Source organism: Arabidopsis lyrata (genome assembly GCF_000004255.2).
Source record: "Arabidopsis lyrata subsp. lyrata unplaced genomic scaffold ARALYscaffold_7, whole genome shotgun sequence".
In the NCBI taxonomy this organism is placed as follows: domain Eukaryota; kingdom Viridiplantae; phylum Streptophyta; class Magnoliopsida; order Brassicales; family Brassicaceae; genus Arabidopsis; species Arabidopsis lyrata.
This window is the reverse complement of record NW_003302549.1, coordinates 22,973,830-22,991,130: the sequence shown is the minus strand read 5'-3', so window position 1 is coordinate 22,991,130 and position 17,301 is coordinate 22,973,830. Positions and strand designations below refer to the sequence as shown.

Sequence of the window (17,301 nt, the reverse complement as noted above, 5' to 3'; positions counted from 1 at the left end):
AAAAAAAAAATGTTTTCTCTATAAAAAATAAAATTTATTTACTTTTGACAAAAAATTAAAAATAATAAATTATAATTTAATTTTACCAAGAAAATTATATAGCAAAATATACCGAAAAAAAATTATATCATAAAATTTTGGTATATACATTTGGTAATATAACAAAATTTTGGCAATCATAATATATGAACTTTGAATTTTATATATCTTATGAATTTAAAGTATATGCCAAATCCATTTATATATATAAACACCACAAATCAAAATATATTATGGGAGACTCACAAAAATGCCCCTTTTTCAATACCCCTTTTCAAAAATGCCCCTTTTGGCTGTTCATTTTTAAAAATACCCCTTTTATGTACAAAATGACTAAATTACCCTTTTTTTAATAAAAGATATCACAAATATATAAGGAAATATAACAAAATTAGGTCCACAAAATACAAAATATTTTTTGGCGGGAAAAGTGATCCCACAATTTTTCCCGCCAAAAAAATACTCTGTAAAACCTTTAAAATACCTTGTAAATTTTTCCCGCCAAAAATTTTCCCGCCAAAAAAATTGCGGAATCACTTTTCCCGCAAAAAAAAATTTTTGGCGGGAAAATTTTTTGGCGGGAAAAATTTTTACGGGAAAATTTTACAAGGTATTTTAAAGGTTTTTACAAGTGTTTTGGCGAGAAAATTGCGGGATCACTTTTCCCGCCAAAAAATATTTTGTATTTTGTGGACCTAATTTTGTTTCAAATAAAGGTAAAATGGTCATTAAAAATTAAAAGAGGGCAAACCTAAAAATGGACTCTCAAAGGAGGCATTTTTGAAAAGGGGTATTGAAAAAGGGGCATTTTTAACAATTTCTCATATATTATTATGGTATTTATAAATTCATTTTTCTTTATAGATTCAGTTTTGTTTTTATAAATTCAAAGGTCAGTTATATATATATATATGGTGTTTTTAAAAAGAAAAATGACCTTTAAATTATATATATATATATATTATAAAATTCAAAGTATATACCAAATCCATTTATATATATAACACCATATTATATACTTTGATTTTTGGTAATATAACAAACTATACATTTTCCGTTTGACAATCATTTTTCGTTTATAAATTCAAAGGTCAGTTTCTTTTAAAACACCATATACACCATAATATATATATAAAACCGACTTTTGAATTTTTAAAAAGAAAAATTAATTTATAACACCATAATATATACTTTGGTTAGTGGTTTTTAGGTCTTTTTTTTTTAAATGACTTTTGAATTTATAAAAGAAAAATAATAGCCAAAAAGAAAATGTATATTTTGTTATATTACAAAAACTTTATAACAAAATATAGCACAAAAATAATTTTGGTCTATTTTGGTATATTATTTTGTTGTATATTTTGTTATTTAAGCAAAAGTGTATACCAAAATTTTGTTATATATTTTTTGTGGTATATTTTGTTATATTATTTTGTGGTTTTTTGTTTTTGGTATATTATTTTTTTAGGAAAAATTACGTAATATTTTATTATTTTAATTCTTTATAAAATAAATAAATAAATATAATTTTTTGGATAGAGAATACATTTTTTGGGTCAATATTGGGTTAAAAATAGTCAAAATCGATTAAATTTGGTTAAATTTCTGGGTAAGTCAAACCAGATTAAATATTACCGGTTTATTGTTCGGTTCAATTGGAGGCGTAGTTTTAAGAACAAATCCAAAAGTACATGTAGGTTTTTTCAGAAGCAAAAAATTTGGGGTGGAAAGCTGTTCATTTATATAACTATTAGAGAGAAAAAAAAAAACAATATAAGGCACGTTGTCACGGACCGCATTCCTCATAAACCGGTTCGTGCGACCTTAGCACTATCATCCTTTGTAAATGCTAAGTAAGCTTAACACCCGGAACTCGAACTTGAAACATAAAGACAATAATGTGGGCAAAATGATTGTATTGATACACATGATTTACAATATATATGAACTTAACCATAAGGTTTAAGTCATGATTAATTACATTAATACCCTTAATCTATACCTCTCCTTTACAAACCCCCTCAAGATGGAGACAATTCCTTGACTCCAATCTTGCAATTGATCTCTTGAAAGCACGTACGGTGTAGCGGTTTCGTTACTGCATTTGCCAACTGATCGTTAGTAGAAACATATGAGATGCGAAGAGCACCAGATTGTACATGTCCTCGAACAAAATGATAATCTAGTGCAACATGTTTCATCCTCGTATGAAAAACTGGGTCTGCACAAGGGTGTGTCGCTCCCATATTGTCACAATAAATGATTGGGTCTTGTGCTAAGGAAATACCCATTTCTGACAAAAACGAGCAGATCCATTGTAGTTCTGAGGCCGTGTTTGCCACAACACGGTACTCAGCCTCCATCGATGACCATGAGACACTTCTTTGCTTCTTGGATGACCAGGATATTGGTTTGCCACCAAAATAGATGATATATGCTTTGGTTGACAATTAATCTCCGTTATCGCCCGCCCAATCCGCGTCTGGAAAGGCATGAATGGAGATAGGAGCATCTGATCGGAGGAAGATGTCCACTGAGTTAGTGCCGACAAGGTAGCACATCACTTATTTAGCAGCCTGCCAGTGTTCATATGTTGGTTTATGCATGAACTGAGACAAGCGATTCACTGCGAAAGCTATATTTGGTCGGGTGAATGACAGGCATTGGAGACTTCCAATACCTCGTCTATACTTGGTAACATCATTAAGGGCTGTACTAGAGAATAAAGAAAGCTTTGGTGATGGAGCCATTGGTGTTGAAATCGGCTTGGCGGTGAGCATATGTGTCTTAGCGAGAAGATCTATGATGTATTTGCGTTGCATCAAGTGTAAGCCGTGTTTGGTGCGTGTTACTTCGATACCCAAGAAGTAGCTCTATTCACCTAAATCTTTAAGAGAAAACCGAGCTGCAAGAGAGGCATGAAATGCTTTGACCAGAGAATCATCACCATCAATTATTATATCATCAACATAGACTAGGACATAGAGATATGCCAATTAGTGTTTGTAGATGAACAACGATGTATCGGCAAGTAAGTTTGTGAATCCAGATGTGACAAGAAAGTTCGGGAGTTCCTGAAGATCACGCTCAAGGTGCCTGTTTCAAACCGTATAATGCTTTCCGCAAGCGACAAACATGATGAGGCCGATCGCGATATATAAAGCATGGGGGTTGCGAGACATAAACCTCATCTGTAAGTGTAACTTGGAGAAAGGCATTGTTGATGTCAACTTGATGAATGCTCCAGTTTCTTTTTACCGCAACCTCAAGAACCAAACGGATAGTGGTAGACTTGATAACCGGACTGAACGTCTCCGAGTGATCAAGTCCGTACTGCTGGTTGAATCCTCGTGCAAAGAGTTTCGCTTTGAATTTTGTGGAATTTTTCATGAAATCCTTCATGAAGTTCAAGAAATTATTCCTAATTTTGTGAAAAAAAATTGACAGGAAAAGTCAGATGGAAATTTTTTTGGCGGAAAAATTTTGACGGCATTTTTTTGCTGGGAATAGAAATTATTTTGGCAGGAAAATCTTGACGAAACTTTTTTTTGTGAAAAAATATTGACGGGAATTTTTGTTTAGTGAAAAATTTGTGTATTTTTTTTTGTATTTATTAAATATTAATTTTAAATAAATTATTAATTTACATTTAAGGTTTAGTTAAAATTTATGGTGGTATTTGTATAAATTTAGATTTTGGGTGGTATTTATGTCCATAAAACTTGATTAGGAGCTATGAGAGACCATTTCTCTTTTAAATAATCAATTTAACAGTTATTGGATATACTATTATACTACCTCTTAGTTAAAAAAAATTGTTTCAAAATAAATGTTGTTTTCACAATTCTATGCAATTTTTTTTAATAAAAGATTATTTGTGTTCTAGACATTATTTTGTTATTGGGTGAATAGATTATTTTAAAATAATAAATGATGTTTTAATATAAAAAACAAATAATTTATATAATCTTTTTTTTTTTAACGTCTTGTATTAGGATAATAAAATGAAGAAAAAAGTCAAAGCAGTTCAAATAAACAGAGAAAACAGAGCAATAAACAAAAAACAGAGCCATAAAGATCAACACCAACAACGTGAAAAGACTCGCCTCCGACTTCAACCACTTCAACCATGTCTGCGTTCTGCCTCTATGCGCGACTGTAACCAAACTGGTCCTCCAGAAGCTAAGTAAGAATTGAACCGACCTTCTCGTGTAACACTACAAGCAATATCCATAGCCAAAGTATTGGCTGTCGGTGAAGAGATTTTAAATTTCACATCCCGCATCACCTGTATCACTTGAGCAATTTTGTTAAGAAGAGATCGATATTTTGGCCAGTTTGCTGGCTGTTCCAAAGCTCGTACCGCTGCGCTGCAATCCGACCATATTTCACAAGAATGAATCCGCACACTATGGAGACTTTGAAGACACCACAATATACAAAACAACTCTGCAGCCACGCGATTGATCATGGGCAGGAATGCGTCCCGGGCATGTAGTACAGCATATCCCATATGATTCCGTAGCAACCAAGCCCCGCCACAATGTAGAGATTCCTTTACCCAAGACGCATGTACATTACACTTAAGGCCTCCCCAAGCTGGTTTGAGCCAAAATTTTTCTACCTGTATCGTCTGTTTGTTCCACACTTTCGTCTCTTGGGAAATAATCAAACTTTGTTGAATCCATTCCTCTGCCTCCTCTAAAGCCGACGCAATGAGAATGTTCGGGTTACTAGCCTGTCCTGCAAAAATAGTCGAGTTTCATGCTTTCCATAGACCCCATAAGAGCCAAGGGATTGCATCACGCATATTGGCAGGTAAGGATGTGTTTGCCATTAAATTGATCACATAATTGATATTCTCATCAATCGAGGCTGTAAATCCATTAGCCGGAAGTGGCAAGGCTGAAATATGCCACACCGAAGCTGCAAGGGTACATCCAAACAAGACATGCGAGATCGTTTCCTCCTGACTTTGACAAATTTGGCACATCGGGTTGATCAGTAGACCATGACGTCTCATATAATCAGCAACTGCAATTGCTCCAGACAGAACTCGCCAAATGAACATTTGTATTTTGGGGGCTGTCTTTAGAGTCCAAATATGTTCCTTAATCTTGTTTAAAGCACGTGTATCGTCGGTGATAATCTCCTGTATACTTCCAGCCTTATTTAAAAGCCAATTACCACTTTTAACTGAATATTGGCCATCTTTCGTATAAGCCCATATATATCGATCCTCCAAGCTTGGTTCCGGAGGAAAGGACCGAATTTTAATAACATCACAGGGTGGAAAAAACTCATTTGAGAGTTGAGAATTCCATTCACCATCTACTGTTATCAATGAGCTTACCTTTAGACTTATATCCATTAGAGATTCTTTATTCATTGGACGTCTCGGGATGCCATCAAAGATCCATTTGTCAATCCAAATATGTGTAGTCTGTCCATTTCCTATAGCTTTCATGAGCCCTCGTTCAAGTAATTCTTTCCCAAAAATGATGCTTCTCCATGCATATGAAGGCCTATAGCCCGCTGTAGCCTCAAGAAGAGTTTTCTTAGGATAATACCTCGCTTTAAAGACACGGGCCAGCAAGGAGTTAGGTACATCTAATAATCGCCAAGCTTGTTTGGCGAGTAGGGCTTGATTAAACCGTCCTATGTCTCGTAAACCAAGTCCTCCTTGCGCCTTAGATTTACAAATCTTTTCCCATGAAACCCAGTGCATCTTCTGCTTCTCTTCGCGTTCATTCCACCAAAAATTTGCCATTGCGCTTGTAATCTTTTGGCATTGATACTTTGTCAAACGGAAGCACGACATTGCATAAACCGGTAGAGCTAACGCCACAGATTTAATGAGGACCTCTTTGCCGCCTAAGGATAGAGTCTTCTCATACCAACCACTAAGTCTTGATTTTAGTCGGTCTGTAATAAAACCCAAAAGCTCTCTCTTGGATCCGCTAAAACATTCTGGAAGCCCAAGGTACTTGCCTAACCCACCTTCTTGTTCAATCCCTGTAAATAAACCCAACAAGCGCTTCATGTACGGGTCTAACTTCTTGCCAAAAGTGATCGCCGATTTTTGAAAGTTGATTTCTTGTCCCGAAGCCCTCCCATATACACGCAGGCATGTCAAGAATTCCGTGCATTCTTTGAAAGTAGCTTGACAAATAAACAAACTATCATCAGCGAATAATAAGTGCTGGATCGATGGACACGATGGAGTTAACCTCAGTCCCGTCAATCGGCCTTCTTGTTCAGCTTTATTCATTATGTGAACTAGAGCTTCAGCACAAAGAATAAAGAAAAATGGCGAAAGTGGATCACCCTGTCGAAGTCCTCTCTCAGGTTTAATATATCCATAAGATGATCCATTGATAAGTACAGAATAAGAGACCGATCTTACACAACTCATAATCCATTGAACCCAATGAATGTCGAAACCCAAGCGGATTAGTAATTCTTCTAGGAAGTTCCATTCAACTCGATCATACGCTTTAGACATGTCGGTTTTAATGGCCATGAAATCTTCATCACAATTGGAATTTGTGCGTAAGGCATGTACCATTTCATGTGCCAAGAGAATATTATCAGAAATTAGTCTACCCGACACAAAAGCTCCTTGCGTGTCTGAAACTATTGCTGGAAGAAAAGTCTTCAAACGATTACACAGAATCTTAGAAACAATCTTGTAGATGACTGAGCAGAGACTAATAGGGCGTAAGTCTGTCATTCTTGATGGATTTGGCTTTTTCGGGATTAAACAAAGCTGTGTAAAATTCCATTCATGTGGAAGAGAACCAGACTGAAAAAACTGTTGAACCTCTGTAACAACCTGTGGTCCAACAATATCCCAATAAGCTTGATAAAAAAGACCAAACATCCCGTCCGCTCCCGGAGTGCTATCTCCACGTATACTAAAGGCTGCAATCTTGACTTCCTCAGCTGTAACTGGTCGAGTAAGCTCTACATTCATGTTTGTTGAAACTCGTGGTGACATACCTTCAAGAGCTTCTGTTATGTTATCCGGTTTGGAACTGGAGAATAGTTTCCGAAAATATTCAACAGCTATCTCTCCTTTGGAACCCTCAGAAAATTGCTCCACTTCATTATTATCAAAGAGAGACAATATACGATTTTGTGCTCGTCTCCTTTGCACACTTCCATGAAAGAATTTCGTATTTCTGTCTCCTTCCTTTAACCATCGTTCGCGACTCTTTTGTTTCCAATACAATTCTTCTACACGATACGCTTCAGCCAGTTCCCACTTTAAAGATTTCAGTAGGTTACGGTTTGGCTGTGTCTTAACGCCCTTATCTTCAAGTCTCTGGCGTAGCTGATTAATTTTCTCTTTAGAATTCTGATTAGAAATTCTTTTCCAATGGGAAATTGATTTACGACAGTCAGAAATTCTTTGGAGAATTGCTTTGTAACCTTCCGCTTCTCCTTTACACCAGCTTTCTTTGATGATTCCAGCGACTTCTGGCTTTGAAATCCAACGTTTATCAAACATAAAACGCCCAGACCTAGTCATGTTTTCATTCACAAACCGTAAGAACAGTGGTCTGTGGTCAGAACCTATACGTTCAAGATACTCTGCTTGGACTCGTGGAAAAATTTGAAACCATGATGCGTTCCCAAGTGCCCTATCAAGACGGCATTGCACCCATTGATTATGACGATCACCAGCCCAGGAGAAACTGTTTCCAATGCTTGGGACCTCCCGTAGACGACAATCACTTATCATATTCCTAAAAGGAAAGAAAGTGTATTTTGCCCGTGCCGGTCCACCAAGCTTCTCTGTATTATCCATGATCTCATTAAGATCTCCCAAGACTAACCATGGTTCATTGCGAATAGTACCAATATCAGTGAGTTTGTCCCATACTGCCTGTCGTAGATGAGACGCTGGATCTCCATACACACATGAAATAAAGAATGATAAAGATCCAAGTTTCACCTTCACATCTATAATCCTATGATCCGAATTGATCACCTCTACTTCATAAGAATTCTTCCAAAATAATGCTAAACCTCCACTTAGGCCAACTGGATCGACGATATGTGAGTGATCATATCCCATCCATCTCTGAACTTTCGACACGTGATTACTGGAGTTTTTCGTCTCCATGAGGAACAAAAAATCTGGGAAATGCTCACGCCTCATTTCCCTCAAAGTAGGAACTGTCAAAGTGCCCCCCAATCCTTGACAGTTCCAGCTCATAAAGCTCATATAATTGATTCGGCAGTTCCTCATTCGGAACCGCCTTTCCTTCATCGCGTTTAGCAACTTTAGATACTACTTCATCCTCAACTATCACTGCCTCAGGAGCCTTGCGCTTCATTAAGATTCCTTCTTCTCCTGTTTTTTCAATCATTGGTGAGCTAGTAGCTGAAACTTCTTTCAACATGGCCTGTTTCTTCCTTCTCCACTGATTAGGCCTATTACGTTTCTTTGGAGCTTTCAGTGTATTTCCGGATGGACCAGTTACAAAAACCGCCTTAGACCCCGTAGAAATACTTGTTTGCTCTGTTGCAGTAACGTAAGAAGCCGATGATGTTGAAACAGACTTGACCTGCCACTTCCTTCCTTGTCTTGCAAAGGGCTCCGAGGTTATCATATTCTCCTTGGCAGTTGGAACCATTGGTACTTTTTCAAAATCAAAAACCAATCCTCGCCCTTTATCCACATCTGTTGTAAAGAGTGGAGGAGCTTCAAGCCGCAGCAAAGTTTTTTGTCCCTGCAAATCCTTTTCCAAATCCCACACTGATTTGCGAACTCGAACTACTCTTACTTTTCTTTCTTGAGGATCCTCAACAGACAGAAATTGTCGCATTTCATCGAGAACAGCCTTTGCGATCTTCGGTTTACCAGAGATTGTATCAATGCCAACATCATCATCTGTAAGTACACCAAACAGAGGATCATCTTTACTTATTTTGGGAATCAGCCGAGTTGGAATGACGCCAGCTGGTTTAATCCTTCCCGTAGCAATTGCTTGCCGGTTTGAAGGATTAAAAGGGCATCGTTCCTTATCATGAGTTAGGCGGAGACATTGGTAACATCTTTTACGTATCCTCTCATATTCAATTCCTATAGATACCACTTCACCTGTTGGTAATTCCACTTCCCTTGAGTTTTTTAAAGGCTTGTTAACATCAAAAAGCACACGAACTCGCACAAATCCCCGACTCTGCGGTTTCAAGGGATCAAAAGCAACATGAGTTACTTATCCAAAGTGATCTGCAATCTCACGAATCGTGTCAGCGGTATTGTAGTTAATCGGGATATGACAAAGTCGTATCCAAATCGGGAGAACTTTCAGATAATCTTCAGGAGGATTCTCCATCCAGCGTTCTAGAGTCATGCTCCAATCATTGAAAGTCCAAGCTCCAGCCTCTAGTACTGTTAACAAATCCGATTCCGAGTCAAAAATAAATTGAAATTTATCCTCTGGTAGAGCTATTCCTCGTGCTCTGTTGTAGACTCTCCATAAACGAGGCATCTCATGAATCACACCCGTCATCTTCTGGTTTTCCGGGCACAGAAGTTTGCCTATGATACTACAAGCATTCCTCTCAACAGAACTGTACTTAGGTAGGTCTTTAAGCACAATAGGTTTATCATCTTCAAGCGACATCTCCTGCAAAGCTTTGTCCAGTGCGTATTCCATCACCTTCACTTCGAAACAAACGATTTCAAGACCAGAACCTTCAAACTTGATGAAACTGAGGACGAAACAACCGGCGGCGCCTTGGTGATTGTAGAATTAGGTTAAGAACTTTCTATAATTCTTAAGGAATTGCCAGAAATCTCAGCAAAAACAGCAACAAATCTTCTCAAATCCGGCAAAAAAAGGAAATTTTCCGGTAATCTTAATCTTTCTCCGAAGGTTTGAAACCCTCTAAATGAGAAAGAGGTTCCTAAGCCCACCCTTGGGAATGTATATTCCACAGAATATAAGCCTCAAGGTTCATGGAATTTAAATAATAGTCATTCTAATGTTGACAATGATCAACAACATCATGTAAGTAGTATATTCTTTGTCGATTATAATTAATTTCGTAAACGAAATGTTTATTATACATGTGATGTGATGATGATTAGTTTGCGGTGTCCCGCACCAAAGGAGAAAAAGGAAAATACTACAGTGGAGCAACAATGATAGTTTGATTAGTTTCTCTAAATGATCCTAAAGTTAAACTTCCACAGTATAGTTCTGCTCGTATACATCTTCAGATTGGAGACGATTTTATACAAACTGGCTGGGTTGTAAGTTATTCTCATGTCTTATATTTAATTTGAATTGTAGCCCGAATAATATTAAAATAATAATCATGCTAAGTAGTATCTTACTCCCTCTGTTTCACAAATAGTGTCATTTTAGAGTTTTGCACACAGATTAAGAAAACATTAAATTTTTTGTTTTTTCTAAACAAAAACATCATTTACTATATACCTAAACATAATCTGCCCAATAGTAAAACAATCTGCAGAATACTAATAGTCATAAAACATAAAAAATTATTAAATTTTGCATTGAAAACCTAAAACGACACTCTTTGTGAAACAAAAATAAAACCTTAAAACGACATTTTTTATGAAACGGAGGGAGTAATAATTAGTTAACGTTTTGAAATAAATATTTATCTTACAGATAAATCCGAAGTTATATGGTGACAACAAAACTCGGAATTTTGTGTATACAAAAGTAAGTTTATTATTAATATACCTATATCTAATAAATATATTAAGTAACCCATAATAAGTTTGTAAAATTTTTTTATATTCTAAGGCATTTATATGCTAGGCATAACGATATATAAATTGATATAGGCAGGTAACAACCAATGTTATAACAGCATGTGCCAAGCTGGGATCATATCTGTCCGATCTGATTTACCTCTTGGTTCTGTTCTAGAACCTGTTTGTGTTCGTGGTTCTAGTCCAAGTATATCAGTTACGATTCGCTTATTCAAGGTTTGTAAATAATTAATATCATATTTTCTAATTTATGAGACTACCATATTTACTATATTTATATCTCAACTAGTTTATTCTTACACATATATATGATTATATAAATATATATATATATATATATATATATTTTAAAAGGAAAATAAATAGAACATATATCAAACAACATAACTATAATCAATGATATGTATTTAACAAATATACAAGCGTAATATTTTGTTTTGTTTGGGAAATTACATAGACTATTTTAAAAATATTTTCATCATAACTATATAATAATAATTAAAATATGTTTTTTCTTATGTGATTTTTTTTATAAAAGGATAAGGCAAATGGTAACTGGTGGCTCGATTATGGACAAAATATAATTAGGTTTTGGCCAGCAAGTAGATTTAAACAAAGCTATGCAACCAATGTTGAGTGGGGAGGAGAAGTATATAGTGCAAATATGCCAAGTCCTCAGATGGGGAACGGATATTTTCCGAGCAAAAAACCACTTGACGATGCCATTATTTTCAATATAACTACAATAGATGAGAAATATAAGATTGATGAATGGGTAAATAATACTGAGACATTTTCAGATAATAGCCGTGGTTATAAAGTGATTGAGGATTTACATTCAGAATTTCCAGTCGGACATATCATATATTTTGGGGGTCCTGGTAATATCTAAAAATAATTTGATGTAAAAGTTAGACACAAATTACTTTTGACATTTTGTAACCGATCATCTAAATAAATTTGTCACCGTCCTTGTTTATTTTACTTTGCATTCTTCACCTCTTCAAACAGTTCCTCTAAGTTCTCGACATCAACCTGCACCTCGTTAGCAACATACAGCCACATTAAAAGGTTGCCACAGATTCCCACTAGATGGCAGGAGATTATCACCTAACATTATCAACATTCCCAAATTCACCTCCTTAATTATTTCTATTTGAACATGTTCAACGAAAGTCAATCACATATAAGAGAGAGAGAGAGAGAGAATCAGAGACCAAGAAGGGGATAGAGAGTGGGAGAGAACTACTAAATACTCTAAACAACGAAAAGAAACCAAACATGGAGTATAAGTGCCCAGTTGTATAATGCACTTGGATTTCTCTCTATCGCGCAAACATACCTACAAAAGTTACAGCTTAAAACTTGAGCTCACCAAACAGCACAAACATAAAATATCAAACCTGCCTTTGAGGGCATAATAAGTTCCACACAGATATCAATCTAATTCATTTTGTTAATCAACTAGCTATGAAACAAAGCAGCAATTTTCATGGTTGCATTTCTCATCTAAACTTAATTGTAAGTGTTACATACTTGCGGGCAGCAAATGGAATGGATCCATTCCATAGAGAAGAAACCTAAAGGGAGAAACAGAACTGTGAGGAGTTCCATCTCCTTCCTCGCTTTTTAATTCTTCTACGGTGACAGATCTTGTAGAACTATCGACCTCCTCAATATTATGGGAATCAAGAACCTGAATGTCTTCAGTGTCGCTGCTCTGCTTTGAGTCACAGCCATTTTCATTGCGTTCATGAATCTCGCGACACTGTCTCCGCATGTTTTCATATTCCGTCCTGCAGGATTTCCAGATATATAAGAAGTTAATTACAAACTGGCTCGAAATCTAAGTGATAGGAGTTCCAAACTACTACTTGCACATTGAGCAAGTTAATAACCAGCTGCCACCTAAGAGAAGAGAGAAAAATGGGAAACGTAATATTGGTAAAAAAGTTGAGAAGCCATTAAACTCTCAATAAGTATAAGCGGCGAACGTACTGTTTCAGCTATCGGATGGAGTCCATTTCTTCTTTGGTGCTGTTTAAGTCATAGATGTGAGAGGTGTGTAGAATAAGGTAACAAGAGTCATAACAACAAAAAGGGATTTTCGAGTTCGATGGTAAGGGATTTAGCAGTGAAAAGCTTGTGAGTCTGATAAAGTTGCAAAAGAAGAAACAAAAATACAAAGCTAGGGGAAATGATTATGGAGAGTTCCTTTGAGAGTTAATACATGGAAGTTTCAGACTTCCCACTAAGGAACCTCCCTCCCTTGAAACTAAAAACATATTTCTTCTTCTGACTGACTATTTTCACTTGGAAGCTCCAGGTGACTCGGTTGTGTTGACTTGTATAGGGCACTGAGATACATATGGTTTCAGCTGTAAATTCCAAATACAAATATATTCATCAGCAGAGTAGCTCAAGATTTGTTTTTGTTTGTTAAAATCCAAATAAAAAGTAATACAATTATGAGCACGAGCTTCAGTTACAAGCACAAGTGGTTCCACTAACCATGCACTGTCCAAAATCTAATAGAGCATGTCATATGCATGCACTTGACAACAAAAAGGTCTAAGGGACAAACACTACAAGTATATATTAGTCATTCCCTCCAAACTAACTTGTATATATTCTTACTAGCTGATGCACATATTACATTGTTGCTTTGATTCCGCAGCATTTCTTCTTGCGCCGAGACATTCCCATCCTTCACAACCATGGAGAGATTGTTGTAGTTCAAGACTAGAAATCATCAGTGTTTTAAAGCAGTACAAGTATAAAAGGCTTACTAGTTTAGAATACGCAGAAGCAAGAGACCGAACTGTTTTGTACTTATCAAGAACAGCTATGGCAATTTCCTCTGTTACCTGTGGTATCTGCAACAAAAAGTAGACGAAAGTTGCAGCGAGAATCCCCGATACTTATAAGATACTCGACGCTTAGCAAGACTCAGTACCTGCATAAGCTGAATGGCAAATACGTCGCTGATTGTCCTTTTACCAAGGTCTTGACACCTTTTGACAAAATCATCGAAAGAAGGACACGCAACTTTGCTCTGGTCATCATTCACCCGTGACTTGTAGTATTGGTATATCGATTTAGTGAGATAACCGTATTTTCTTAACGTCTCACCCAGCCCGTTTGTCCTCAGCACATCAAATCCTTCCAAAATCTCCGTTGTGAAACAACTAAAGAAAAGTAGATGAAACCAAATTTGGTTTCCAAACCTCAAAAAAAAATATGCACAACCAATCAGAATCTTCTGTTAAAAGATAAATCTTACGCCGTTTTAATACTTTCTGCTGTACTAGACTGGTTTGGGTCCCCTTCAAGAATGTATATCAGCTTCTTGATTCCTGATCTCTATTTAAAATAGCAAATCAAGAAGACAATGAGAAATAACCATTAACAAAAGATAGAGTTGAGAGTACACTACACACACCTGAAGTCTAAGTTTTTGGTCCTTGTAGCGATTATCCATAATTGACGAGCGCATATCATCAACGTTCTTCCGCTCAACAATAAAGTCCAGAACATATTCATCTTGTTGGTACTTATGCCGAGCAATCCAGATACAATCCCCAACTGGTAATCTTCTAACCTACAGATTCAACACCCATTTTCAAGTTAATTTTTGTAAGTTGGAATCTGTTGACATCTATCAAAGAAAGCAAATGCAAACCTCAATCTTGATCTTGAATACAGAGCGTATGTTATCAACTATGGACCGTGATCTGTGAATAAGAAGGTATGGGTTAGTATTATCAACAACAACATAGATAGGCTATTATCACACTTTCTTAACTAAACGATAAGAAAAAAAAGAGTAGAGTTCCACAAACCCCTTGGTGGCAAACTGTTCTCGATCATCCAGTAACAAGATCACATCATATGCTTCCTCAAACGCTTCTCCGAATCTAAGAGGTGGAAGGCGTGTAATAGTTGTCACTCCTTCGGTTCCATCGGACGCCAACTTTGTAACCACAAAAAACAACTAAAGCTGATTAGCAATCCAGTTGCTTCTGATGATAAACATATAGCTAATAATCTACTGAACTCAAATTGTTACATACGGAAGATGAGCAGGCTTTCATGGCATGGCTCGAACCGGAAGAACATGGATTTAAGGTGGATCCAACATTGCAAGAACGGAATTTCTTAGAGAAAGATCCCTCAAGATCAACTTGACCTGTATTTGTAGCTAAGACTTTATAAGATGAAACATACAACATTTAGCAGACACTGAGACACATCATTAAAGATATTAGATCACATGCTTGCTAATGATCGTACATGCTTGTGCTCTATAAGAAGGTCCAGCTGGAATGGATGATTGTCCCCTGGATCTTGCATCGACATACGGCTGTTCTTCTCTCATGGTAAAAGAGGAGGTTGAATTTTGATTAGGTGGTATATTTGCTTGCTGTACAGGATCCATTTCATCATCAGATAAGATGTCAACCGAATTAAGTAATCCAGATCGCACGATACAGTCATCAGCTACATTCCGACCTTCAACTGTCAGCATGTACCTATGAAAAGGAAAATCTTATCATATGTCTCAACGTAAGGTCTGTTTCTCTACACATAACACAAGTCAAAAGCGCAAAATACAGAAGACAGTGTTTTAGCAATGAGTTTTTACTTTGCCGGGTTGCTAGATTTCACCACCAATCCCTTCTCTATAAGTATCTGCATGCAGCTCCACCCGCTATACCACTCCCTCTTAGAGTTTCCAACTCCTACTTTTCCTTTACCTTTCTCTGGCCTATCAACAAGAAAAGAAGAATAAAACATACAGCAGTGATTGGGAACAAAAATCAACAAGTTAGAGATTGGAACGTGATTTGAATCATACGCAATAGGAACGTGTGAGAGCCCACTAGCGTCAGCAGCGTCCATAAGCTCTTGTTTACGCATGAATGCTTTCCCATTTGCAGTCTCTCTAGTAAAATACAAACAAACATAATGGTCCTGAAGAATGGTTCACTTAGAGGAAAGAACGAGTACATTGTAAGGTAAATCAACATGTAACTAAACCTGTGCAATGTTATTAGTAATGCATAAGCCGCAGAATTTCTTCGCGGCCTGTAGGGTTCTGTTCCCTTGGCCTTTTTCCCTGAACAGAGAATAGAATGACCTTACATAAAAACATGACATTGATATTTCAAGTGAACAATGTGCGGTAATAGATACAGCAGACACTATTACCAGCACGATTTCCAGGTACAGCTTCAGGACCAGTAACAAAATATTCTTGCATGAGCTTAACCATCCACTTGCCAAAGCCCCTATGAACCAAATCCAGCCAAAATCAAAAACCAAACACTTGGACGGATACAAGCAAAGCAACTCCAAAAACTAAAACCACTCAATTAAAAAAGAGACACTTTCTCTTGAAACAAAGAAACTTGTTTGATCTTCTCCGATCTCACAACGATAAGAAAACAAACAGATTCTCCAATTTTCAAGAACAGTCTCAATTTTCTTGACTTCAAAGTCAGATAAAACAAACACAAACCTATTCCTAAAACCTAAATTAACAAGTACCCCCAATGTATGAAGTCGATAAAAAGACAAATATATAAGTTATCTTAGTCACTGAATCATTACCCAATTCAATCTGAAGACTTTCGAACCAGGAACACAAAAAGGTCACACCTTTTCCTTAAAAATTGAACAAAGCTCACATCTTTAACCCATAACCGAGCAAGAAATAAGATAAAACCTAGAAAAACGACAATTCCCACAAACCCAAAATCCAAAAAGAAAGCAAGAAACATACTTGATCTTCGACAAGTCTTTGAGGGTGTCAATTGAATCCTTGGCGTCACATACATTTCTATAGGCTTTAACAAATGTCCTCTCCAGATTTTCTGACAAACCCTTAGGCTTATCTTCGTGTTCTTGCTTCTTCTGCAACACATAGTCCGCTAAACCTTGGTTCTGTGAACACAGTACCCTTCTCTGGTCAACCATCACTACACACTCCAAAGAGTTACACAAAAAGAGAGAAATTTCTCGCAAAGGTTTGATCTTTGATTTGCAGGAGAAGTTTGATGACGAGTCAAGAGCCTCAGTCTGACACAGAGGCTTAATCCAATTTTCAATAATTTCGATATGAAAAGAATCTTTGGTTTAATTAAATTAAACCGGTGTTTAAATCTCAATAATCTCAATCCAAGTTGAACCAAAATGAAATCAGAACTGGACCGATTTTTATTTAATTTATCCTAAACCAAACCGTTTAGAAAAGTTTAGATTGTTGATTTTGTTGACTTTTGGTTTGACTCAATTAAAAACCCAACTTCTCTCAACCTTAGATGATTTTAGATCAGAATGGCCACCGGAAAAAGCTTCCTCATGGCTGGATAACTCACCAAAGATCCGGCCAATTGTTGATGGTAGATTATGGGCCCGGGCCCATAATCCCATCTTGGGCCTTCAACTCGACGAGACGGGCCGAAAAATCAGATTTATAGGGTCCATTAAGAGTT

General features: G+C 36.6%; 2 protein-coding genes across 4 annotated transcripts; one reads left to right on the top strand and one right to left on the bottom strand.

Annotated features, from left to right (window-relative positions):
* Nucleotides 1-10,136: 10,136 nt before the first annotated feature.
* Nucleotides 10,137-12,037, top strand: LOC9304773. Its single transcript, XM_002870715.2, has 4 exons — nt 10,137-10,146; nt 10,218-10,312; nt 10,877-11,020; nt 11,343-12,037. The coding sequence occupies exons 1-4, from the start codon at nt 10,137-10,139 to the stop codon at nt 11,694-11,696; spliced, it is 603 nt and encodes a 200-aa protein (XP_002870761.2). The 3' UTR covers nt 11,697-12,037.
* An 836-nt stretch (nt 12,038-12,873) lies between these two features.
* On the bottom strand, nt 12,874-16,879 carry LOC9306831 (crossover junction endonuclease MUS81). 3 transcript variants are annotated; one of them, XM_021017273.1, is made up of 15 exons: nt 16,590-16,879; nt 16,016-16,095; nt 15,845-15,923; nt 15,663-15,749; nt 15,450-15,572; nt 15,098-15,336; nt 14,878-15,011; nt 14,647-14,777; nt 14,487-14,538; nt 14,247-14,405; nt 14,088-14,167; nt 13,761-13,992; nt 13,594-13,680; nt 13,461-13,511; nt 12,874-13,182 (listed from the first exon to the last, which is right to left on the bottom strand). In XM_021017273.1, the coding sequence occupies exons 1-15, from the start codon at nt 16,781-16,783 to the stop codon at nt 13,114-13,116; spliced, it is 1,797 nt and encodes a 598-aa protein (XP_020872932.1). In that variant the 5' UTR covers nt 16,784-16,879; the 3' UTR covers nt 12,874-13,113. The 3 variants fall into 3 exon arrangements, with proteins under 3 accessions (XP_020872932.1, XP_020872934.1, XP_020872933.1); XM_021017275.1 differs by having other exon boundaries at nt 14,878-14,993; XM_021017274.1 differs by lacking the exon at nt 12,874-13,182 and having other exon boundaries at nt 13,220-13,511.
* Between the last annotated feature and the right edge of the window lie 422 nt (nt 16,880-17,301).

What these genes read in the sequence shown, in the direction of transcription:
- LOC9306831 (XM_021017273.1), bottom strand. Translation starts at nt 16,783, where the DNA reads ATGGTTGACCAGAGAAGGGTACTGTGTTCACAGAACCAAGGTTTAGCG. An exon ending in TTGCCATTCAGCTTATGCAG is followed by an intron (nt 13,681 to 13,760) that starts GTACTGAGTCTT and finishes TTTTTGTTGCAG; the next exon opens with ATACCACAGGTAACAGAGGA. An exon ending in TGCGGAATCAAAGCAACAAT is followed by an intron (nt 13,183 to 13,460) that starts GTAATATGTGCA and finishes TGGAATTTACAG; the next exon opens with CTGAAACCATATGTATCTCA.
- LOC9304773 (XM_002870715.2), top strand. An exon ending in TTATACAAACTGGCTGGGTT is followed by an intron (nt 10,313 to 10,876) that starts GTAAGTTATTCT and finishes AAATTGATATAG; the next exon opens with GCAGGTAACAACCAATGTTA. An exon ending in TTACGATTCGCTTATTCAAG is followed by an intron (nt 11,021 to 11,342) that starts GTTTGTAAATAA and finishes TTTTTATAAAAG; the next exon opens with GATAAGGCAAATGGTAACTG.